This window comes from Gopherus evgoodei, chromosome 4, assembly GCF_007399415.2.
Source record: "Gopherus evgoodei ecotype Sinaloan lineage chromosome 4, rGopEvg1_v1.p, whole genome shotgun sequence".
NCBI lineage: Eukaryota > Metazoa > Chordata > Testudines > Testudinidae > Gopherus > Gopherus evgoodei.
The window spans coordinates 76,163,322-76,189,860 of record NC_044325.1 but is presented as its reverse complement, the minus strand read 5'-3'; the positions used below and the strand labels follow the sequence as shown (position 1 = coordinate 76,189,860).

The window sequence follows — 26,539 nt, the reverse complement described above, 5'->3', positions numbered from 1 at the left end:
GTGCCAGGCTCGAGGGGCAGTATGAATACAAATAAGACCTTCCTTTTCCTCTCTGATCATTCAGTAGACAGTTCTCTTCCCTCTACACTGCAGATCTGTAGCTGTACTGCAGTAGGCATACTCATGCTAGCTTTAATCTAGTTCACGCAGGTAACAATGGCAGTGAAGATGTGGCATGGGCTTCGGTGTGGACTAGTGCCTGATTACAAGACAGCTGAGGACCGTGGGTACATACTCGAGTTCCTAGCCCACACTGGGGTCCATGCCACAATGTCTTCAGTGGCAATATTGCCTGTTCTAGCTACTTTTAAGCTTGCACAGGTATGCCTATCCACACTACAACTACAACCTAAATTGCAAGGTAGGCTTGTATTAAATCAGTGCTGACCTGCTGCCCCAACATGGGGCAGTATAGTACTGTACTGCTGGAGTGGCCTCTTTTCAAATGGTGTTTGCAGAGCACTAACTAAAATACTGTCATTATTTAGTTGAGATGTAAGATGAAGATTCTGGCCACTTTTGGTCATTAAGATCATACAGCACTTCCTGTGTGAGCGGGATGGTTATCCTCTGTGCCCTTATCAAACTTTAATTTGTGTTGTGACATTCTAGTTTCAATCAGATAATATTCTTCTGGTGCTAAATTTTTGTGCAGTGTTGCTGTGTGCTCTTAAACTGACCATGCTTCCCACTCCAGCAGTGACTGCATTTCAGTGATTAGCAAGGTGGTCCATAATAATATTTGTATGATAAGTTCTTTCTGGATAAGAGGAGCTTCAGAAATACAAGTATATTTTACAGCAGTCATACTTTGCACTTTTCCAGAGTTCTAAGCCCAAAGCAGTTTTTGAACCTCTTCCTCTCTGGTGTGGCATTTGTACAGCCCATCACACAAGGAAACTTGGGACTTGTCTCGCCTCTACTTGGTAAAATATATCCTACAGTTAGTAGCTAAACCTGCAGCCTAGAGAACATTACTAATAAAGCAATGGAAGCCATATTCAGTGTCAGCCTAAGCAAGGGGCTAGTAGTGTAGTTAGACTCCATTTTCTCCAGAGGCAGAGCTGCTATTATGTATTATGTATGACTTCAGTACCTGCTAATAATGGAGCTGAGACCTTCAGGATCCTAGTGCCAACAGGCCTGGTTTGTTATTTGAGTGCTACGAATTTCAACACCTTAACGTGTCCTGTCATCTGAAATCCAGCCTATCACAATTGATCACCCTGTATATAGGACCAGGAATGCTTTCTTCAGTAATCTGGCTGAAAAATCAAAAAGGGCTTGTAACTGTGCTAATTTTAACCCTCCTTTGCATTCCTTTTCTTCCTAGTTCTCTTTGAATCTCACATGATTTTAACCCCCAGAAGTCCGGTATGTCAGACCTCTGGCAGGCAGTGGCCTTGATGCTTATGAGTTCTTATGTTGGTCTCTAATAGCCTGTTGAAGGGGAACACTTTCCGCGAGTGCAGCTTGGTGGTTGAGTAGGGGTGTTGCAGGTTGAGTTCTTCCCAGGCATTCCCCTTTTCCACTGCTGCTCCACCCTGTGATGGTCTGGCCTCTCAAAGATTCAGCCCTCCAGCCCGGGTCAGTCTTTCAAATCTACCCCTTTCAGAGTATATATAAAGATCCCAGTAACAGAGAGGCTTTCAGGATCAAGTGAGGGATTGAGGCCTTCCCTCTGAGTCAGGGTCTCATAGAAGGGTCTGGACTATCTTCAGGATCTTCCCCCAGCTAGGTTCCCCACCACAGGCTTGATTCCTGCAGTTGTCCCTCTCTAGGGCTTGGTAAGGGAGACCACCCCCGCCACCAGCTTCCAATCCAAGACCCAAGCGTGAGCAACTAAGTGCTGCACCCTGAAGTGCTATACAACTGTCTCCCTGGATCACTTCATACCTCCCCTCTCTTCCCACAGAGTAAAGATACAGTTTCAGACCTTCAGAATATCCCATCACCTCTCTGCAGGCTTGGTCAGGCCACCATAGCCAGGCTTCAGGCAACAAGAGCACCTGTGGTGCTGCTTCCCAGGACCACAGAATGTGGATCAACTCACTTCTACTATCTACTTGCAAGTGAACTACTCTACTTCTCTTTAAGCTCCTCCTCCAGCCTGGGCAGACTTTGCAAGTGCAGTGGGGTGGGACCACCTGGGCTCCAAGCAGCTTCATAACCCCTTCCTTTCCAGTGTGGGGTTTATATACCGTATCATATGGCCCAGAGTTTTGAAGCAGCTGCCCCAAACCCCAAGATCAAAGTAGAAGGGTGTGTGAAAGTTTTATTTCCATGTTTGCTATATGTTTCAGATTTTCATGTGCAATGGACACCGATCTCAACTCCCAGGACAGGAAGGACCTGGACAAGTTCATCAAATTTTTTGCTCTGAAGGTAATTTGTGTTTCTTGTTATTGGGACATTGGTAGGAACCCTCTCCTCTGAATTCACCTTCATTTATACTGAAGTTAAACAACAACTCCCCATGGAGAGAGTCATAGGCTTTTATATCTGTTAATAACCAAACTGAGAAGAACCGAAGGTAAATGTAGGTAGAAGATTTCTGTTTTATACATTTATTTTCCAGAAAAGGGCTGTTTTTCAGCAAAATTGTCCTGCTGTAAAGCCCAACTGTGGGACCAGAATGCCCTTGTTAGCTCTGTGCCACTTTCCCCTGTGAAATTGACTAGTTGTTACTTCATCAAGCAGCCTGGACAAGTTTGTCTTCTTCACTTAAGTAGTATTTCCTGCTGAGTCCTGATCTTCTCTTTCTGTCCATCTAGGTTCTTATATAGTACTCAAAGTATTTTGCTATTATAATTTTGTTACACGTTCACAGGTAACTAAAAATTGAAACCCCTAAGTAGTTCCCTGTCCTGTTTAGGTAGGTAGATATAGCACATCCATCACTGCAGTAAATGCATCAACCGATAGATCCAGGTTACCTCTTTATGTATCTCCGGCTCCAGGGTGAAGTTCCATAGTTTTTGGTAGAATTGATTCAAATGCTACGACCACTGATTATGAAATGGCTGCAGTGATTCCTTATTATTGTTACAGGGACATGGTCAACTTAAAAGCATGCCTCTGTCCAAAACACGTTTACCCGCTGCAGTTATAAGTAACGCCTTAGGTGACTATAGTGGAAGGAGATTAGAATTTAGGATCAGTGGGGTTTGCTTAATCCTTTTCCAAAAGTGAGGCCATTTTACGTGTCCAGCTGCCCAGAATTGGCATGCAATGCAGGCTGAGGGCCCTAGAGTGCTCTAGAAATCAGCAATTTTTGGCTTTCTCTTTCAGACTGTACAAGTGATTGTCCAGGCCCGACTTGGAGAGAAAATCTGTACTCGATCATCATCCTCTCCAACAGGCTCTGACTGGGTAAAGTCATGTTACTTATAGCAATCCCATATCTCTCTCATCTACTTTATCATGCTGATAATATGGGGAATGCTTTAAGTAAGATATAAAAACAATACTGTACAATGTGTTGATTTTATATCTGGGTATATACAGTGCCACCCTGGCCTCTTCCCGGGCTGAGGAGAGGTTTGTGATTCTCACCAGTCACTTCTACCAGATGACCAAGACTCATATCTAAGTTCTGAAGAAAGGTCTTTACCTTTTCATTCAGAAGTTTGAGGCCCTGATCAGAGGTGAGGTATTTAAGGGTAATGGGGGGCTTCTGGATTCTCCATGGGTGCATACAGGAACTAAGTGAGGACAGAGGGGTGTGTTTTGCCTTAGTACCCAATGTACAAGAATCTAATTAGAGCCAAAACAAATGTTTATTAGTAAATAAAAAATGTAAGCCAATCTGGGATTTAGCTGTGTTGGACTGTGATTCACTTACTCAGCAGCTGGGTCTTACAAATCCTTTTGAAGGTGAAACACTCAGCAAGTGGTGATCAGTTACTTTGCCCCCAACACTCCCCTCCGTGAAGCCACCGAATCTTTTCTAAGGCTTCATCAATGTTTGTATTTCATATACCTCTCTTCTCTTCCCAACTGTCTAACCAAGCTCCTAACCTTCTAAATCAATGCAATTAACTTCACTACTAGTATGGCTTGACAATTACAAACTCCACTGATGTCGTTCATATCCTTGAATGTTTCCTGGTATTGTATACTAATTCCCACCATGGAGCATTGCCCAGTCTATCTGTATCACTCTGAATATTTTGACTGTCTTGTCTGAAGGTCAACAAATGTTCTGGGTGTCTCCTCATTAACGCCTGCACATTTCAATGCAGTGATGATATGACTCTGCTTAGCTGTACCACAGTGTGTATGGTAGCATCAGTCAGAGGGGCATCAGCTGGTATATTGTGGATCTCATGCTGGGGAACTGGAAAAATTATCTTGTCCCCTATGTGGGCAACTCTTTTTTGGAACTAAGCAAAACATTGGCCAGTCATAACATATTTGTGTCCCATATTGGAAGTGTCTGATCCATGTGGCTACACAATATTTACCTTCTCCAGCCTTTGCAACCTTTGCTTGATCTTGTTCCCATTGCCTCAGCTGTACTGTACAATTTCAGGTTTCTTCATCCAAGATGAACCCCCATGCCAGCAATGCAGTACATCACAGTGATATAACCAAGTGCCATGCCTCTTGGAACAACATGAGGTATCTGGGAATTTCCAGTCTCCCCCACATATCCTTACCAATATCTGAGGACGTGACGCATTCCTTTAAGATGTAACCTCTCATGGTTGTTTCCAACATACCTATGGACTGGACACTATACACTCTCAATGCCTCGCTTAGTCCTGTGGCTGCTGGTACTGCTAGTACCATAGGAAGGATCCATGTTTCATCAAGCTTGCATCTTTTCTCAGCATAATAGATTATTGAGTAGCGCCTAACCCTGCACCAATATACTTGTTTTACTTTTGTCCATTGTTCCAGCATCTTATTTTTATGAACGAGCATCTCCTACCCCCATTGAATTTCCTTTAGTCCTCCCTGTAGCTCCTGTATTAGGAAGCTGCCATACTATGAACATTTGATACATTAAAATGGTTTGTAATTTTTCCATTTAATTGATTGCTACTTCCACTTCCCTAAATACCTATCCTGTTGTTCTAGCATCCTGAATTTCCTTTAAATCCTCCCTAGATCCTCATTTCTGTTGTTTTTCACTTAAAAGGTTTTGTAATTGAACTCTCATTTTCTTCCCACAATACTTGTGATATCCATATGATTCCATGCTGATGTTCCCAACTCCTATTACTGTTTCTGTCTGTCTTCCCCTGACACTTTCACGTCTCATGCCACCAAATTTCCTCCAGTTCCACCCCATCCATTGACTCTCTGAAATTTTGCAGTGCTTTTGATATCATTCACATATAGAAGTGCATATATTTTGCATGACAGATCTCCTGTGGTAAAGTAAAATGGGTTAAATTCAATACAGAGATCATTTGGTATTATACATTACTATACGTAGTCTGATGATCACAATTTATCACTAATCCATTGTCAGGTTCTGCTTCTGTTTCTGTGGATGGTTCGTCATCTTGCTTAAATTCTGGAGTAGGAGGCATTGTTACTCCATTATGTTCAGGAGTGGTAGTGTTACTTTGACCATCCTTAATCCCGTTCAGAGAGAAGGTCTGGCATGTTAGACTCCCGGGCGGTAGTTCAATGAGCTGGTAAAGTAACTCTAATATTTCCTGTATGTGTTAACTGCATGCCATTAATTTTTAGATTAGCCATTACCATCCCATTTAAACAAACTGTCTCCCCCTAGTTCACGTCCAAGTCCCTGCTCCTGAAGAGTTGTTTGTGCAGCAGGATCCTCCACGTTGGCTGTTCTGCAATCTGTATCAGAACACTAGGCTTTTCTGGATGTTTACCCAGGAACCATAGGGCTAGGGCAGTGGTTCCCAAACTGGGATGTTCACGAAATGTTACAGGGGGTTCTCGGGAAGCATGGAGCCAGCAGCCCGGAGCTCTTGGGGACTTCAAAGAGCTAAGCAGATCAACGCAAGCATGTCTATCACACTGAGGAGATTTAAACTTCAAGACTCCTTTTACGAAATAAAAAGAGAGGTGGATATTTTTTGCTTCTTTTTAAAATTACATAGGCTGCTAGTGTTGTTCTTTAAATTTATTAAGAAGAACAAGTGTAAGCTTTGTTTGTTTGCGTGGACTGCTCAAGACCTGAATGCTTGTGTAGGAGGAACTCTTTGAGTTGGCTTCTTAAATACCTTCATGCTGTTTCACATCTGATACTCCTTGATGAAACATAGGAGCTAGAGGTGCTAGTACGGGGGGGCAACAAGGGTCACATGCTGCTCCCACATCAGGGCGCCCCCCCATGGGTTCCTCCCCTTTTATTCCTTGCCCTCCCCCCTTTTCCAGCAGTACCCCGTAGGGCCCAGGGTGCATGAGGGCTTTGCCCTCGCACCCTTTTTTTCTGATAGGAGCCTTGTCATATGACAGGCTTAATCAAAAATGATACAAGCTACAAAAGTAAGATCTTGGGAAGAGTGTTGCCATTTTCATAATGTAATAAAAATACTGTCATGATAAATAATAATTAATAGTGTGCAATAAGCATGTCATAAAAACAAATTTTGTGTTTCCAAGATCACTGCTTTTATAATTTACGCTGAGGTAAGGGAGAAAATCTATGGAAATATTCACTTTTAGGAGGGGGTTCACAAGACTTGACATTATTGTGAAAGGGGTTTAAGGGTTGTTAAAGTTTGGGAACCACTGGGCTAGGGTGACACACCCCCCCCATACACTATCACAATCTTGTTCTGCTGTATCACAAATTAAGTGAACCCCAATGCAATGCACATTATGCCTCCCATGGTGACCAACACCTGGGAGAGAAAACAAATATTCTCACTTCTCTCTTTTTACATCAGTAGATTCACTTCTGTCCTTTCCCCTGTATGGTTTCAGCTGCATAGCATGCAATCTACCATCAGTTTACCACCCCTTTCTAATCTTTTACCTGAACTAGATATACTGATGCCCTATCCTTGTCCGTTACATAGTAGCAATCCTCCCAACTGGCTTTTGGAAAGGGCTTTTTATCTGAGACATATTGCAGAAGTACCTGATCTCCCACTTCATACACTTTGCCAGAAGTTTGGCCATAAAAATAACTTTTCATTTTTCACTGGGCTTCCTCTAAATGAAGCAGCTCACATTTTATTTTTATATTTCATTTTTCACAAGTGAGACTTTTTTTTGGCCTGGCCTCTGTTAACTGCTGTATTTTAGCAATATTCTATTTTACTGTTCTTTTGTTTTCTTTATTCTTTTCTGAGTCTTAGATATCTGTACCTCTGCTGCTACACTTAAACTGTCCTGACAGACTGTTAGCTGCTGTGTTGTTCATTTTTTTTTTTAGTGTGTACGAAGTATTTCCTTCCACACACTTTTTAAAAAAATCAGTATTCTCTTTAACACGTAGATGTCTAACACTTGCATTACCTCCCAATTATTTAGTCACTTCCTAGCTCTACAGTGTTCTTGGAGTTGTGCAAAACTCCTTTTAACTTCACATTGCTTTTCCTTAAATCACTCAACTTCCATTTTTTGTTGTGAAGTAGGACATTTCCCAAGGCCTCACTAATGACTAAATTCTGGGATTGTAAACTTTTTACCTTTTTGTCCAGAGTGAAATGTTTTCAGCCAATGTATTCAGCAGCTTTAAGTTTCTGTCTCTGCCTTTTGTACTCATATTTTAGTTTAGCATATTTTGTAGCTGTGACTGCAGTTTCCTAAGAATCATGGGCCGCAAACATGTGAGCTACTGTGACATCTAAGGGTTTAGTAAGCCAGCAAGTGGCTTCTTATCCTGTTGCTCCAGTCATGGTAATACACTATTGTGTTCCATACCCTGCCTGAATTCTAGATGTTAGAGACAGATTCTCCACTATCAAGCAAAGTATGTTTATGGATGTCTCCTATAACTGATAATACATTAGGGCATTCTCACTCATCCAAGGTAAAGTGGGTAAGGATCCTGAATGAGTGAGAGGAGGCTCAGTATCCCTATTAGGGGTTGGACGAAGCAGTTCCAGCCAGCAGACTGCTCTCTGTTCCGTAGGACACCTTTTGAAGCCTCCACATCTCCTTCAGTTCCTCATTGCACCTCTTTTCCGCATAACAGGGAATCCGTGGGTGCTCACAACCACCTCCTTTCCCTCTGCCACACACACTACCATACCCAGGGGTTTCTGTTCTAACCTCAAACTTGGGTTTCTGACCCCTTTCAATCCTGTATGCTTTAGCCTCGTCTACTGGGTCTTTATTTTTACGCCCCAGGATGTGATGAAAAGCACATTCTGCTTTTTCAACCTGAACATTAGTTCAACCCCTCTCAAACACCATTTTAACTGCCCCTCTAACCTCTGGAAGTGGCCCATCTATAACAAGTTGTGGGTAGTCTCAATCATAACAAAATGGATTATTCATGACCAGAGAACAAGCAAAAAAAGTCACTCTTCATGTTCGTTAGGGGGCTCATTAGGGTTTCTGCTTAACAGCAAAAACAGTGGTGATTGCTGCATCTGACCAGAATAAAACTCAGATAAGCTCTGCATACAGGAACTGCCACTGTATCTGGCCTCTATAGCCCTGTCGAATATGCAGCCAAACCCCAGAGCCAACTCCCTTTTGCAAAATTCTCTCCCATCCCCTATAGTCAGATCACAAAATTCAACCTGCTCTCTAGTTTTCAGAAGCCACTTCAACACTTCCTCTATGCCCGTGCTTCTGGAGCAAGGGCCTATTTCTTTCACTATGGTTGATATCTCCTCTGGGGAAAGGTTTTTAACCCTCATCTCTGAATGGATACCACCTTGATTGTTTTGGACTGTGGACATGATTATAGGCTCCACTGGAACAGGCACCATAAGGGCACCTTAGAGTCCAGACTGCTCAAGGAAGGAAAAAGTGGATTATAAGGAGGGGGAGCCTCCTTAGACAATACAACACTGTGTACATTAATGCTTCCTCCTTCCAAAAGTTTCATTGCCTGATTAAAAGCACCTGTCAGTTCTGTATTCCCCAATTGCACTGCGTCTAGCTGTGGTTGAAGAACACCATTCTGCTCCTTAAGAGACTCGCATTCCTGAGTGTTCTCAAAGTTCATAGCTCTGTGACCTTGTCTATCAGTTCTTGTGTTTCACCCTTCTGCATTTCTTTAACTTGAGGTTTATATTTTTCTGAATTCCAGTTTTAGTGATTAATTTTGTTTCACAAAAGCTCTGGTGATCACTATCTCACCCTGAACTGTGCCTTTTACCTTTTTCTCAGCAACCTTTTTGTTGCTGAAAAGGTTGCTTTCAAGCACATTAGCCTCCACTTCAAGCAGATTCTGACTTGCGAGGATATCCATCTCCTTAATGGGACCCCCACCATGTCTTGTCTACATATCTCTCCAGCAACTCCACTGTCCCTTAAAAACACCTTAAACCCCTCAATATCCTTAGGTCGCAGTCCCTGGGATATTGTCTGTTAGCCCAGTCTACAAACTGACTAGCTCACCAGAATGTTGAAACGAGATTCTCTTACTCAGCAGATGGGTATAACAAATCTTTATTAAGGCAAAACACTCGGCACATGCTGATCAGTTACTTACAAGTGGGAAGCTCATTGGGACAATCTCATCACAGTCGCCTCCAGCACCGACCAGTACAGGTTCAACCTTCCTGTATTACACACACTTACGTATAACTTTTTGTTATTTTTTCTTATGCATACATATTAGTCTTTCATTTCCATGTTAACTCTCCTCCCCTGTCAGTACAGGTTTAGTGTTGGTTCAAATGAATCTTTTTTCTAGCTTTAGTTACTTCATATTTTTGTTATCTCACAGACATGATTACTCTGCAATTTCTTACACATGCACTGTTCTACTTATGCTTACTTATGTTAAATGTTATCAGACTAGACTCTTAAAATTCACAGAAGGCTTCTGTCAGGCTTAAAAATGTATTCATCCCCAATAGTCTGTTCTGTAACTGTTGCAGTGGTCACCTCTTTAATCTGTTGTGTAGCAGGTTGCTCTAACTTGCAGTGTGCCACTGGACAGGTTTTCCAAACGAATCTGAAAAATAAAATAAGTTCTTTCATTTTGCAGTTCAACTTGGCAATCAAAGATATACCAGAGGTAACTCATGAAGCAAAGAAAGCCCTGGCAGGACAGCTACCTGCTGTTGGACGGTCAATGTGTGTGGAGATCTCTCTCAAAACCTCTGAGGTAAGAACCCAGCCAAGATACATCACCATTTGCTGACTTGCCCCTTAAATTACCTCTCTAAACTCTTATTCTCTTGCCCAAGGCTATGTAAAAATCTCTCTGGTCCTGCAGTGTGCTAGTATGCCACTGAAGATTAACATATTTTACAATGAAAGGGAAATCTCACTGCAGATTGGTGAAGCCCAACACTTAGGATTGGGAGAGCTGCAAAATCAGCTTATTAGCTCACCTTGGGAGCTAACCCATTCTAATGTAAGCATGTCCTGAGTACAGCCTCCATTCTCCTTTTTATGAGGCTCCCTTGTCCCACAGTGAGACATCTTTGGGTCCTGCTCTTGTTAGCACATGCATGTAATGAGGAAATAATGACCATCTGTTTACAAAGAATCAAGAGTCAGGAAAAATACATTCCCTTAGAACAGTGGTTCTAAACCTATTTACTATTGTGGGCCACATCCAATACTACCTGTATGGCCCTGAGGATGTCACATGGGCCGCAGCTCTGTGCTGATTGGGCTGCAGGTTGAGAACCACTGCCTTAGAGCTACATTGCTGTAACTGATTTTTAATGAGATGTGAAAGAGCTTGTTTATTTTAAATGAGCTATGTTCCTGATCCTTTCTCTGATGCAGGGAGATTCCATGGAGCTAGAAATCTGGTGTCTAGAAATGAATGAAAAGTAAGTGTGTGTTCCTCGGTTTTGTTTTGAATTTGTCTTTTTAATCAAATGAGCAAGTTTTTCCTGGCTGGCTGAATGATTGAGCACACAGGGGATCTGACCTGCAACTGAAAAAGCTATGGGGAAGAGCTCAACAGCATTCCAAGACGTTGCCCAGGGCAGATCAGAAGGTGTTCCCGACAGGTTCATATGAGGGACATTTAACCAGCAGTTGGAGCTGACAAGCTCTGCTGCAGTGTCCTGTGCTGTCTGGCATGCACCCTGACGTACATCACAGTGAGCAGCATCCTGGTGGGAATGGAGAGACCATGGAGAATGAGAAAAAAGACAAAATATTCTCTTCTCAAGTGCAGTGAGATTTGTAATAAGCCCTTCAGGATCCCAGTATTATGTACCTGACACATATTCTCAAGATCTGTGTGTAAAGGAATTTGGAGGCAAAGTTGGCATTCAGTCCTGCTTTTGTATTTTCCATCAGTTAAGTTAAAGGGAAACACTGTCATCTGCTTTTTCATAGCTTTTGCTTTTTGTATTATGAAGCTATACCTATCTCACAGAACTGTAAGGGACCCTGAGAGGTCATCGAGTCCAGCCCCCTGCCTTCACTAGCAGGACCAAGTACTGATTTTGCCCCAGATCCCTAAGTGGCTCCCTCAAGGATTGAACTCACAACTCTGAGTTTAGCAGGCCAATGCTCAAACCACTGAACTATTCCTCCCCCGAAAATGACTTCCTGAAAGTCACATAGGAAGTTCAGGGCAGAGTGGGAATAGAACCAACATATCCTAAATCCCAGTCCAGGGCATTAACTGCAAGACCATCCCTAACCGAAGGATGTTTCTCCCAGCCTCTCCAAAACTGGGAAGTAACAAAGGAATGTAAGATTTGCCTGACCATATTAGATCATTGGTCTTTCAAGTCAAACAAACCATTCCTGATGCTCCAGAGGCAAGTCCCTCCCCCATGCACAATACACCTCTCCTGCTGGTTACTGTATGTCAGAGAAGAGGATTAGAAATTAATTCTACCTTGGTCCCTTGTGGCAATCAGTGTGTGCCCTCAAGCATGAGAGTCAATTATCCAGGAACTACAAATGTTAATCATGCAAAAGTTACCCCTCTCTAGTACAAGGCCCTATGCCTTCTGCAGCAGTGAGTTCTACAGAATCATTATTTACTGTTTGTCTTGAACTGGAACAGGAGTCTTGGCCTGCTAGCCCACATACAGATTACCATTCTGATGCTTTATTTCAGGTCTGTCTGTTACTCTAAAGCAAGTATTAGATTACTGGCCCAACCCCCTTTTTGGTGTAAATTTGTATTGCTTGGCTGGAAACACTGGACTAACTGCTTCTATGTGCTCTCTAGGTGTGACAAAGAAATCAAAGTTTCCTACACTGTGTACAATAGGCTGTCTCTGCTGCTGAAGTCCTTGCTTGCTATAACCAGGGTGACTCCAGCCTACAGACTTTCAAGGAAACAGGGCCATGAATATGTAATACTGTACAGGTAACGTAGACTGATATTCTGTGTCTGAACTGAAACAGCAGGAGACTTTTAGGCCCACAAAATACAACTACTCAGTTGGAATTTGACCAGAAAACCAAAGCCAGCATCTGAAACCCATGCAAAAATTGCCAAAAGATAATGATCCCCAATGATCAGGACTTCAGTGCTATATCTGATTTGTAGGACAGCCGCTGCAGCTCGCCAACCCACCCTGGGATGCTGGAGAACAGATTTAAAATTGTTTGGAAAAGTGTGTGTAATTGTATGTGTGACTTATGCACACAATAATTGTAAATGCAGTTGAACAGTTAGTTGCATAACTGGTCATTTTGGCAAAAACAATTACCCAAGTCTTATATAGAATCACAATAAATGCGTGCGCAAATTGGACACTCAAGTACGTTTATACAGAACACAGTTTAAAAAGCTAGTTCTGGAAGAGGTCACTTCTTAAATCCTCCATGCCACTTCCTAGGATTTTCCTGTAGGTCTCTCACCCAAATACTGATCAGGCTCAGGCCTACTTAGCTTGTGAGATCTGATGAGCTCACAGCTTAAGGTTGGATGGTTTCTGGCCTAATCCCATTCTTTTTGACCTCAGGAAGTGGTTGTATAGAGCATTGGGGTGGTGAATTGAAGCTACTGCAAAGTCACAGGTTTGTTATCATGATTGGCACAGAAGTTGTGAGGTTTAACAAAATTCCCATCTTTTCTCTGTTCTTGCCCAAGTTGCTTGTTTCTTTAATGTGCAGGTAAGAGAGTGTAACAGGGTTCACTCACCGCTGAGGGTGCCTCCTTGTGGCTGGGTCTGGGGATAAACTCTAGTCTGATCTAGTGCCCCCTTCTGCCACCTGCTCACCCTGTGGTCCTTTTGACTTTCCAGTACTCGGGGTGCTCTCTTCTCTCTTCATGACTCAACCCTCTGGCCAGGTCACTATATAGTTTTTCCCTTCTGGTGTATCAACATCTTGCTGGACCAACTGTACAGATGCCACCTTCACCAGTACTGTGTCACTTCCCAGTGGCTGGTAGGGGAACTTGGGCCTGCCTGCTACTCTAGGTTTCAGCCCAAGGACCCTATAATCAAGGTAGCCAAGTTCTACGCCAGGGATAAGCAACCTATGGCATGGGTGCTGAAGGCGGCACGCAAGCTGATTTTCAGTGCACTCACACTGCCCAGGTCCTGGCCACCGGTCCAGAGGGCTCTGCATTTTAATTTAATTTTAAATGAAGCTTCTTAAACACTTTAAAAACCTTGTTTACTTTACATACAACAATAGTTTAGTTATATATTATAGAAAGAGACCTTCTAAAAACATTAAAATGTATTACTGGCACGCAAAACCTTAAATTAGAATGAATAAATGAAGACACGGGACCCCACTTCTGAAAAGTTGCTGACCCCTGGACACAGTCTCAACCCTGATTGCTCATTTCCTGGGCTTCTTCCTACTCTGCCTTTCACAGTCTTTCTTGCCTACAACTCCTGTAGGTAAATCCCTTCCATCAGGTAAATCCCTTCCATCAGGGACAGGATGGGATCCCAGGACTTTTTCTCCCCCCATAAGTTTCCTCCTACCCAATTCTCTGTGCCCAGAGAGCAACTGAAGACTCTCTCCCTGCAATCCCCTTCTTTGTCTTTTTTTTTTTTTGGCATAGCAGCTTCATCCTACAAGGCTATGACCACCACTTTCTCCATTCATTTTATGAAAAAACTTTCTTTCCATAGACTTTTGCCCAGAATCCCATAGAACATGATGAACAGTTTCTTTGGTTTTGTACATATTATTCAGCCCATCTTTGTCTTTTTAATCAGATTAACTTATTATTTAACGCACAATGACCTGCTAACACTAAAAATTACTACTTCACATTGTGATAAATGTGGCATATAGTATTATCTTCAAGTTTTTGAGTCTGTCATAAAACTTTTGTCCCTTTGTTTCCTTGACCCATAGTTTTTGCCATTCCTTTGCAAGCTTCTTCACAATCACACTTTTTAAATTCTCCTCTACTTAAGGGTATCTTAATATCCATCTTTGTCAGCCATCTCATATCCCTTTGTCAGCCATCTCATTTCCAGGTATTCTGATGTGCATCAGAATCCATGCTATTGTTACACAGACACCTGCTTGCATTGTTTCCATAGTTAGGAACATTATTTCACTTGTCATTTTCTACTTTCCAAAGTCCCTATTCTGATTGTCATAATGCCTGACAAGGAATCAGATAAAATTTCAGCTGTAGCTGGTCACGCATCTCCTACCCAGCTCAGTGCCAACATTATGCCCATTAGTTCAGCTGTTAGAATGGTCCCATAATTTGATGGCACTTTAGATTTGTGGAGTCCAAGACTAGGAATACAGAAGGCTGTTTCCACTCTACGCATGCTGTCATCGTTAGATCTGTCTGCATAGACTTGGCAAAGCTGGCCTCATTTTTTTATAAACAAATTCAGAAATTTGATTAGTCATAATGTGTGGAGTCTTTTCTTCTCTTAGTTTTTTTTTTTTTTTTTTAACATACAATTCCAAATCCACAAATGGGGAATAACTGCAGCTGTAATTTGATTTCCCATTATTAAAATTTTTTTAGTTCTCTCAATTTTTCTTTTTTACATATCTCCTTTACCCATTTTTACCCTGATAATCTGGGGAAATCTGTGGCAATCCATATAACTTTGTCTATTTAGCTCCTGGCAATCCTCGTACTTCTATTTTCATGATTCCCTTTTACCTTTGCTCAAAAGGTTAGATCTAATAGTTTGATCCTTCAATTTATAAGTCCTTCTTAAGAGGGTGGTTGTGGCGCACACACCGAGGTAATCATTGCACCACATGCCAATCACAGAGCTTGGGCCGGGAGCGGTTCCAGGTGTCTAAAAGTTGTTTTTGAGTCTGAACCAATAGCTTGGCATCTGTTGTCTAAAACTGGTTTTAATAATGCTCCACTATACATGATCAATACCTTCTTATCCGCACTCCATTTATTTCCAGCTAACGCTTTTAAGTAAGTTCATCCTACTTGTACGTTTCCGTATGATGTTATCTATGTGATCTTTCCAAGCAGGGCCGGTGCAACCATTTATGTGGACTAGGCGGTTGCCTAGGGCGCCGAGATTTGGGAGCACCAAAAAGCGCCCCCAAATTTTTTTTTAAATGGTTGAGCAGCTGCTGCTGCTGGGACAGAGAGGGAGTCTGAGCTGCCGGCAGCAGCCGGCAGCCCAGGGGGTCCCCTGGGTAGGTGCGCCGCCGCGGCAGCCGGCAGCCCAGGGGGTCCCCTGGGTCAGGGCGCCGCCGCGGCAGCCGGCAGCCCAGGGGGTCCCCTGGGTCAGGGCGCCGCCCCGGCAGCCGGCAGCCCAGGGGCGGGGGTCCCCTGGGTCAGGGCGCCGCCCCGGCAGCCGGCAGCCCAGGGGCAGGGGTCCCCTGGCCCAGGGAAACCCCAGGCTGCTGGCTGCCACTGTGGCAGCCGGCAGCCCAAGGGGTCCCCTGGGTCACGGCACCGCCACAGCAGCCGGCGGCCCAGGGGGTCCCCTGGGTCAGAGGGCGCCGCCGCGACTGCCCAGAGGTTCGGGCTGCCGGCAGTGCACTGACCCAGGGGAATCCCTGGGCTGCAGGCAGAGGCTCAGAATCCCTCTCCCTCCCAGAGCAGGGGCTCCACTCACTCACTGTATGGGCCGCCAACAGCCTATGCAATTTTTCTCATTGCCGGTGTGGACACCGGCAGCTGGGCAGAGCTGCGCAGCTCTGCTTAGCCTTAGGGCACGTGGTAGGAACCCTGCGATGGCGCGACACAAGGGCTTCTGGAGGAAAGTGGCGGCTGCCCCCTGGCTCAGCCTCCACATCAGCCCCAGTGAGGGACACCGAGAAGAAAAGAGCCTCAGCGGCGGTCTGATGGAGTGGAGGAAGAAAGAGGACCCTGACGCTCATGTGCTGGGCAAGGTAAGCAACTGCTTCCCCACAGCTCGGCCTCAGGCACCTGTGCTCCTGCCCCCTTGGTCCTTGGCTAGTCCCTGCTCCTGCTCCCTTTGTGTGTGGGCGGCTGGAGAGAACAGCAGCCTGCAGAGCTGAGCTGCCCCCGTTGCCCCCAGGCACCCCCCTCGACCCCATCCCCCCCACAGCCCTGACCCCCAGCTCCGAGCCCAGCCCCTCTGAGCTGGACACCACCTGACCCCATCTCTCACATCCCTGAGCCCAGCCCCTGTGAGCTGGGCACCCCTGAACCCAGAGCCCAGCTCCCCACTCAGCCCTGGGCAACAGCAGCACCACCCCCAGGCAGCAACAGCCCATTGGTACCAAACATCATAATCACCCATCATCTGACCATTGCAGCTTTTAATGTTTTTAAATAATGTATTTAGTGTATTTTCAAATTATTACAAGTTAATTTTTGAATGTATTTCACTAGTTATTTTTTACATTTCCTAATACGTTACTATAGTATTGCAAATGTTTTATGGAAAGGGCCCCCAATTTTGCTTTGCCCAAGGCCCCCTGAATCCTCTGGGCAGCCCTGTCTGAGTTTTAAGCCCTGCTGCTGTGTTTTGCCTGCAACAGGCAGGCATAAGCCTGTGACTGACCCCCATAGCAGCTGCCTGAAGAAGTGCTTGGGGGAATCATGCAGAAGGAGCATGATATTTATTTGAGTTCTCGCCTCATGAAGACTGCGCTCCACTTGGTGCAGGACAGCAGTCTCGGCAGGACTCTAGGCCCAACACCTTGCCTCAGTTTGTAGACTTGTACTGCACCCATCACCGGGCTCAGTCTGGCACTGTTACCCGTCACCGGTGCCCAAGAAGCAGTCAAAAAAGTTGGATGGACTGGTTAGGTTAGTTGTGCTGTTGCTTGGCCAGTGTAGAGACCACTGAATGTATAATATTCCTCTATGATGTTCTGTCCTGAGCACAATTGGCATGTTATGAGGTAGTGCCTGTGAGGGACAGGTGTCTGTTTATGTCATCCAGCCATCATGTCTTAGGTCTTCTCGGGGGGGGAGCTTTTCCGTCCTGCTTTCATTGGATCAAAGTCAAAGATTATTTTCACAGGGAAGTTAGTAGGCATTTAGAGCGGATGAACGTACCACCACAGAGAGCACTTGGCAACCATTTGAGTGTGTGTGACCTATTTAGTTAGAAAATGGAATTTTTCATTCAAATTGAGTTTGTACCATTTGATGTTTTTAATCATTTGGAGGTGCATGCCTAGTTAGGCAGAATGGGTTCCGCAGCACTCCCAGTCAGATTTTGATATGAAGGAAGGACGTATACGTGACTAAAAAAAGTATATTTCTGATTACAATCAACATTGCTTAATTTTAAGGGAAAGTCATCTTGATCTCTTAATCAATATTTACATCAAATAGTTGATGAAATTCAAATAGTTAATTATAGTAAGTGACATGCATTCTCTAGCCTTTACTTTTAATAGTGAACAAGAAAAAGGACTGATAGGAATACAATTTCATTTTTTTTTTTCGTTTACAGTTGATGCAGCCTCATGGCAGATTAAAAAAAAAAAAAGGTCTGGGGCACAATTTCATAAGCGGAAGGCTGATAAGCAAAAAGAAGAAAGAAAGCAAGAAGGTTCATTTCTGAAATATCTCCATCCACTGGCCAAAGATGAAGGTAGTTCAATGTCAAAGGATCAAGCAGAGGTGGAGGTGGAGGTGGGAGTTTCACAAGCTGAAGAAGAGTTTGAAGAACGTAATCTGAATATTGAAGACGAATCAAATGAGTCACGCGAGGATCAAAACTTGGAAGACTGTGAAAGTGAAAATGTCACTCGTTTGAATTTGAGCTTTAATGATCCTGCTACTTGGGCCAAATGTGATGATCAAGTCCGACAAATTCTGGTGGAATATGAGCCAGAACAAGTTCAGCAGTTCGATTTCCCCAAAGATAGTAAGCAAAGAAAATTCTCAACAATTCATTACAAACATAGACTTGTTAATGGAGAAGAAATGCACTGTCAATGGCTGCAGTATTCCACATCAAATGATTCTGTCTTTTGCTTCTGCTGTAAGTTGTTTGGCAGTAGTACTATTGGCATATCATCTCTTTCTGAAAAAGGCTCAAGGGATTGGAAAAACATGTCTGCAATTCTTTCACGTCACGAGAAAAGCAGTGAACGTTTGACGAATGTTCAGACATGGAAGGAACTTGAACTGCGATTGAAATACAAGAGAACAATTGATGAAGAACATTTGCGCTTGATTAAGCAAGAAGAAAAGTATTGGCTGCAAATACTAAAACGTCTGACTGCTTTGGTCAGAGTTCTTGGTGTGCAAAATCTGGCCTTTCGGGGAACACATGAAAAACTGCACACTTCTGGTAATGGGAATTTCCTCAAATTTGTCGAATATTTATCTTTGTTTGACCCACTTATGGATGAGCATCTTCGCAGGATTAAGGACCAGCAGATGCATGTACATTACCTAGGGAAAGACATACAGAATGAGCTTATTCAGCTTCTATCCAATGCCATCAAACAAAAAATCCTAGCATTTGCTCGTGCTGCAAAATGCTTTTCAGTCATTCTAGATTGTACACCAGATGTAGGCCACGTTGAACAAATGACCGTGATCATTCGGTTTGTGGATAGGCCTACTTCAGAGACTGAGAATGAGACTGAATCAGTATGCATAAAGGAACACTTCTTGGGATTTGTGTCGCTTACGGAGACAACTGGAGCTGGTGTGACAGAAACTATTCTACACCAGTTAGAAGAGATGTCACTGCCTATAGAAAACTTGCATGGTCAAGGCTACGACAATGGGAGCAATATGGAAGGGAAAGAAAATGGTGTCCAGTGAAGAATTTTGGATATTAATCCACGAGCCTTTTTCGTTCCTTGCAGTGCACATTCATTGAATTTGGTTGTTAATGATGCTGCAAAGTGTTACTTGGAGGCAGCTGCCTTCTTTGAATTAGTTCAATGTGTGTATGTGTATTTCTCAGCTTCTACACATCGCTGGGAAGTTCTAACACGCCACATATCTAATCTCACAGTTAAACCATTGAGTGAAACAAGATGGGAAAGTCGAATCGATGCCTTGAAACCTCTTCGCTATCAGCTTAGTGACATGATGCTCTGGTAGACATCTATATAGACACTACTCTGACAGGATCATCTGGCAATACATCACGAGTTGATGCAAAGGCTCTTACAAAAACCATTTCTAGTTTCAAGTTTCTTGTTTCTCTTGTTTTGTGGTATGATATTGTTTGAGATCAACATAACTAGCAAACAACTTCAGGCAAAAGAATTTGATATATGTGATGCCATTAATCAACTTGGAGAAACCAAGAAGTTTCTTGTGGGCTGCAGAAGTGACACAGCCTTTGAGAAAACATTGGTAGATGCAAGTGAACTTGCGGAGGAGTTGGATGTACTGGCACTTTTTGAACCAGATCCAATCCGTATTAGAAAGAAGAGGAAGCAGTTCACATATGAAGCAGATGACGAACCTATTTATGATCTGAAAGAAAAATTCAAAGTGAACTTTTACTTTGCAGTCATTGACACAGCAATACATTCGGTTGAAGAAAGATTCACATTGATGCAGCAAATTAGTTCAGTATTTGGCTTCATATATGATGTTTACAGTTTGCAAAATAAAACACCAAAGCAAATTATGGAACATTGCTTGAATCTGGAGAAAGCTTTGCAACATGGTGAATCCAAAGATATTGATGCCTTTGACCTGTGCAGTGAATTACAAGCTATTGCAAGACGAGTCCAAAGGAGTTCATCACCGCAAGATGTATTGAACTTCATATGGGAAAATAAGCTGACAGTGTCCCTAACACAGTTATTGCTCTTCGCATCCTCTTGACCCTCCCAGTTTCTGTGGCCAGTGGTGAGCGAAGCTTCTCGAAGCTCAAGTTGATAAAAACATACATGCGAACATCAATGTTGCAGCAAAGACTTGTTGGGCTATCTACCTTGTCAATAGAACATGACATTGCTCACAGCATTGACTTGGAGGAACTTGTTTCTAAATTTGCTAAACTTAAAGCGCGGAAACATAAATTCTGAATTATAATATGTTACTCTGTGACCGTGTATTGTGTAAGATGTATGTGATTTTGGGGGGGGGGGGCGGGAGGCGCAAGATGGAAGTTTCGCCTAGGGCGCAAAATATCCTTGCACCGGCCCTGTTTCCAAGTTAACTTTTTATCAAGCACAATTCCTAGGAATAAACTTTTGATCTGAATTTTTTCACCATAAAGAAATAAGTCCCAGTCTTCCTTAATTTTCTTCCAGGTAAACACATTTCCTTAGTTTTTGCATGTGAGAATTTAAATCTCCAATAATTTCCACACTTGGAAATTCTCTGGAGTGCCTCATTTTTCTTTTCCACGGCTACTTCAAGTCTTTTATGCTTAGTTCATATAGCACAGTCATCTGCAAAAAGGAAAATACTCACCCCCATCTGCACACTTTCCAGGAGGTCGCTTATCATAATGGAAGACACAGGCTAATAATACTCCTTGTGGAGTTCCATTTGTAAGCTTGTAGGTTTTGGTTAAAGCTGTTCCCACTTTCACTTGTGTAGTTCTGTCCCTTAAAAAGTCCTTTATCCACCAATATATCCTCTTTTGTTAATTTCTATTTTGATTATTTTTATATAGGACGCCTTCCCTTCATAGCATATCTTATGCTTTTTCGATGTCCAGGAAGACTTATCAGTCTTCTTAGTCCTTATGCTTTTTTGTACCTCCAGTTCTAGTCTCACTATATGATCAACTGTACATCTTCCTTTGCTGAAATCACTTTGTATCTCAGTTATAATGTCATTTTCTCCAAGTATTCCACAAGCCTTAAACTTATCATTTTTCCATGATTTTTCCCACACATGGTATGAGGGCAGTAGGCCAATAAGCATCAGGTTTTGTATGAACCTTGCCTGGCTTTTTAACTGGTATTACCAATGTTTGTTTTCATGTTATTGGCCCCAGTCCCTTGTCCCATATAATAATATATAACCACAGTAAAATCTTTAAACTCCCTTCTGATCAGTGCTGGAGCATTTCATTACGTATATTATTTTTACCCATAGCTGCACTTTTCCTTATTCTAATGGCTGCAACAAGCTCTTTGCATTTTAAAATTTTTGTTTAATGCATCATTAATATATTCTCTCCAGCCATTTAATTGGTCACTGTTTTTTCTCAATAAATCTTTCTTCTCACAAAACTTGTTGCTTTGATTCATATCACTACTGACCTTTTGGAAGTCTTCTGCTAAAATGTCTGCCTTTTCTAAATTGGAGACCTCAATTTCATTGTTTACAATAAGACCAGGTATACGTTTATTTTCACTTCTAATTCTATGTATTCAGTTTGCTTATATATATTTTTAAAGCTTAGAATTTTTGTACAATTTCCTATAGAAATTTTTCCAATTTTTTGTCTTTTTGATATTCCTTTGTGCTACTACCTTACATCTTTTATAATTCATTAAGTCTTTACTGTTCATTGTGTTTTGCTTTTTGTCTGCCTTATTTCTTTCCTTGATTGCTAATTTGCAATCTTCATTACACCAGGGAACCAGATTTCCGAGTTGTAGGCAATTTCATGTTTTGTAGATGGCCAGATCACTTGCTACTGTAATTCCTTTTATTATGTTATGGAATTCTCCCAAGCTGTCACTTGCACACTTACTACATAAATATTCCTCACTTTTATATCTTAAAAAGGCCCCAATGAGCTTTTTGAAAATTCCAGCTAGGAACTTTGTGTTTTTCTACATTTCCTTATCTTTGGTACTCAGTAAGCATAGGAAAGTGATCACTTCCCATTCGGTCGTCTTTATGCATTTCCCAGCTACATTTAATATGATTATTTGCTGTGGTTCCCAAATCCCTAACTGAAAAGGATCCATCCATTAAATTAAGTAGGTGTTCCTATCTACAGTATTACCAGGTTATGCATATCAAATTGTTCTAAGCATTTACTATTTAGATCAATTTTCTTATTTCCACATAGCTCAGTATGACTATCAGTCTCTGCAAATTATGAATGTTTATTTGACATTGACTATTTTTTCTAATTCTAAAATTGTTTATTTGGATTACAGTAGAACCTCAGAGTTATGAATACCTTGGGAATGGAGTTTGTCTGTAACTATAGTCTTTGTAACTCTGAACAAAGTGCCGTTAGGGCTCCAGATCCAGCAGCTGACACTCAAAGCCAGGACTCAGCAGCAGCTGAGCAACCTAGTCAGCATGCATGTGCATGTGCGTGAGAGAGAGAGCTGCGCTGACCCCAGCAATGCTTCTGCTCTGCTTTCTCCCCAGGGATAGGTGTAAGGTGGGGACAGGTAGCCCAGATGTGCCTACCTTGAAGACGAAATACAGGCACAGTACAGTACTTGATTTAAAAAAAATAAAAAGCCCTCTGCTCCTACATAATTGGTTACTTCCAGTTTCACATGGTGTCGGTTGACTGGTCAGTCTGTAACTCTGGTGTTCATATCTTTGAGGTTTTACTGTATAAACACTATAAATCTGTATTTAATGGTTTCTGTTCTGCATGGGAGTCTCAGTAGCATTATATTCAAATCTTAGTTTCTGCATAATCTATTTTGATGTAATTAAGTCCAATAATAATAATTGGAGATATTCCTATCTCCTAGAACTGGAAGGGACCTTGCAAGTTTGAGTCCAGCCCCCTGCCTTCACTAGCAGGACCAAGTACTGATTTTTGCCCCAGATTCCTAAGCAGCCTCATCAAGGATTGAGCTCACAACCCTGGGTTTAGCAGGCCAATGCTCAAACCACTGAGCTGTTCCTTCTTCCCTCATATACAGACCCCTCCTCCTCTGATAGCCTCTTGATCGCTCCAGAGTATATCATATCCTGGTAAATTGAACACAAGTTTACTTATTGCCCATATTTCTTGCATACATGTTACTTCAGGCTTTTTTCCCATTTCAAAGATGGCTCTTAAATTCTTGTTTAATATTCCATGGACTATGTGCATTCCAACTAAGGATCATTAAAACCAGGTTGTTTAGATTGTATTATTGCCTTCATTTAAAGTCACATGAATGCAGTCAATCAAGAGGTTGTTTATCTTTAGATATTTTTTCTACTGCTTTTGCTATGACTTTAATCTTTTCAGCTTTCCCTTGGCAAGATGCAGTTAATTACTTCTGTAATGAATGTTATAAACATCCCTTTACCTACAAGCAATACATAATCTCCCATTCCTCTCTCATTCTCCTCCCTGACTAGAGGTGTGTTCTGCTGCACCTGTATATCTTTTCTCTCACTTGAGTATTTTTCTTTTTCTATTTTCTGCATTTGGGTATCTTTTCATGGCCTCAGCATATGATACTTTTTGAAAAAAAATTTTTTTGTATTTCTCTAACTTGTTCTGCTACTGAACATCTGTTATGTTTTGCACTGTGCTTTCCCCTGCAATTGTTGCATTTAGGTTCTGTTCCTTTGACACAGTTGTCATTTGAGTGATTTCCTTCACATTTACTGTACCCTTAGAAATGGCTGTCAAAAGTTTTACTATGTGGCAATTATAGCACCTCATGGCAGAAGACAGGGGAGGGAATATATGGTTTAACCCTTAAATATCGATACCGTGTTGTGCCTCTTGATTCCTCTGTAGATGGCCAGTTTTCTTCCTCTCTCCTAAGTAGCTGTTTAACAAACAATAATTTATCTTCACCTGTACTCTTTTTGATATCCTCAGAGAAGCCTAACCCTATTCAATACATAACCCCTCTTGCTTATGTCAGGAATTTAGGCAATTGACAAGTAACTTTCATTTTCCCTAAGCTTACAGGTTCCAGAAGCTTTTCCGCTTGCTCCTGATGTGTACAGTCTATCAATAGATCTCCCCCATTGCATTCTTTTAGCTCTTTGTATGTCACCACCACTCTTCTTTATCCATTCCATTTTCAGGGGGTTCACATATCTTATCTTCACATCTCCTCATTGGTTTGACAGTTATGAAATGTTGATTTTTATCTTGTATCTGTTTTTCATTTCTGTGCATTCCTTCTTCAAATCCTGATATATCAAGATGACTTTTCCCCTTGTTCTGAGACCATTCTTTGTCCCCCGCTGCTTCTCCTTCATAGTCCAAGGAAATTTTATCTTTTTCTCCCCCTGCTTCCATTGTCAGTTTCAACATTCAGCTTCCTTTCAGCCAAGGACCAGCACCAGCCACAGCCTTCCACCACCCAGACTGCTCCTGCAGCTCAGGCTCATAGTCTTCTGTCAGATCGCAGCACTCAGCCCAGTTCCAACCTCCGGGCAGGCTGGTCAGCCCACCTAGTCCTCTTATCTCAACTTCCTGACTTTTTACAAGCCTGCTCAGCACAGCTGGGCTTCATGGTCAATTAGTGCTTATCAGTCAAGCCTGACTCTCCCCCAGGTGCAGCCAGTAAGGTTAATTGGTCCCTTTTGAGCTACCTTAACCTCTTCAGGGTTTGTGTGGTGTGAACACTCCATCACATCCAGTTAGTGTCCTGTAGGTAGCAAGATAAACACCAATACTAGGACTCAGAATAGGCAGCTCCCCTTGCCTGGAATCCCAAGTCATTTCTGAGTCTCACTCTTGCATGGATCTGTAGACCTGTCACTGAGCCAGGTGGTAGGATTTTTAAAAAAAGAAATCCTGTTTTTAATAGGACGTGGGTTCTGATGTGTCTAAGTATCTGTTCTTTCCTTTCTGATCAGATCCTATCCCAGCTTACAATGGATGTTGCTGCTGTCCTTTCCTTTTCCTTCCTCAGACAATACTGTATGTGTTCCCCTGATGGGATGGAATTAGCCATTTGGCTGGCAGACTCTTTGGGAGTAGGCTTTCTAGCCAATCCTAGCATAATTTGCCAAGTACAATGTACCACCTTCTAAAGAGGAAAGATGGCTCTGATCCTTCCACTCCTTATGCTCCTTATTAAAACCATAAATGTATTTAGTTTTATGCCTCCGGATAGATTTTGTCTGATGTACTCTCTCTCTTCTTTCCCCCATAGGATATACTTTGGGGAAGTGCAGCTGAGCGGCTTGGGAGAAGGTATGGTTGTGCAATGGACATAAATTAGCTGATGGCTCTCTTCCAAATTGTCAGATGTTGTAATAGTATCTTAGTGTTATAAGGAGACCAGGCCTGCAGTTCACAAGTAATTTCTGCTCTGCTTTATCTGTAATGGATGTTACAAAATGACAGCTATGCGCTAGTAACACTAACCTTAGCCTGAGAATCCCTACTAGCCTGTGGATCCCTACTATGAGTAACGCCAATTCTAGGCTGGAAAGCCCTAGGCTGTAAACCTAGGCTAGAGAGGCCTATCCTAGTCTGGAGAGACGTACTGACTAGGCATAACCCTAGGCTGGACAGGCCTACCCTTCGTAACCTGAACCCTGGCTTGAGGATTCTTACTGGCCACAGGATTCCTCCTAGCCCAGTGATCCTTACCCTTAGGAACCCTAACCCTAGCTCAAGGACCCTACCCTTAGTAACCATAACCCTGGCTGGGGAAGCCATACCAGCCCTAGGCCTACCCATAGGCTGGGCATCCCTAACCTTGGTACCTCCCAGCAAAGCCCAGGGAGCCCTGCTGCCCCACTACGCTAGCACAGAGAGGCCAACCCTTAGTAACCCTAACCTTAGCTTGAGGATATCTACTGGCCACAAGACTAATCCTAGCCTGGAGATCCCTGCCCTTAGTAACAGTAATGCTAGTCCAGGAAGCCTTCCTGGTGCCAGACCTAAACCTAGCCTGGAGAGGGCTACCCTGCGTAACCCAAACCCTAGTCCTGGGAGCGCTACCTATCCCTAACCTGAGCCCAAGGAATCCTATTAACTAAAAGTCTAAACTTATACCAGGGATCCCTCCTCTCACCTGGGAAGCTCTACTGACCCCAGGTCTAAACCTGGCCCAGTGAGGCCTACCCTTAGTAATCCTAACCCTCACCCAGGGACTTCTCTTTGGTAACCCTAACCCTACTCAGGGGAGACCTGCTGACTCTTGGCACAACCCTGGCCTGGAGAGGCCTCCGCTTAGTAACCCAAATGCTAGCCAGAAGATCCCTACTGACCACAGGACTAATCCTATCCCAGGAATCCCTACCCTTAGTAACCCAAACCCCAGCATG

General features: G+C 42.9%; 1 protein-coding gene and 1 long non-coding RNA gene across 6 annotated transcripts in view; one reads left to right on the top strand and one right to left on the bottom strand.

Annotated features, from left to right (window-relative positions):
- ATG13 (autophagy related 13) overlaps positions 1 to 26,539 on the top strand; it is a 60,394-nt gene that overhangs the window by 13,181 nt on the left and 20,674 nt on the right. For all 5 annotated transcript variants that reach the window (XM_030559908.1, XM_030559909.1, XM_030559907.1 and 2 more), the window contains 6 exons: positions 2,304 to 2,385; positions 3,292 to 3,372; positions 10,109 to 10,228; positions 10,861 to 10,907; positions 12,275 to 12,415; positions 25,417 to 25,457. In XM_030559908.1, coding sequence (XP_030415768.1) covers positions 2,317 to 2,385; positions 3,292 to 3,372; positions 10,109 to 10,228; positions 10,861 to 10,907; positions 12,275 to 12,415; positions 25,417 to 25,457 — 499 coding nt within the window. In that variant the 5' untranslated portion in view covers positions 2,304 to 2,316. The remainder of the gene's footprint in view (positions 1 to 2,303; positions 2,386 to 3,291; positions 3,373 to 10,108; positions 10,229 to 10,860; positions 10,908 to 12,274; positions 12,416 to 25,416; positions 25,458 to 26,539) is intronic.
- Positions 9,549 to 11,480, bottom strand: LOC115650253. The gene is made up of 2 exons (XR_004000042.1): positions 11,113 to 11,480; positions 9,549 to 10,075 (listed from the first exon to the last, which is right to left on the bottom strand). It is a non-coding gene; the product is annotated as an uncharacterized LOC115650253 (long non-coding RNA).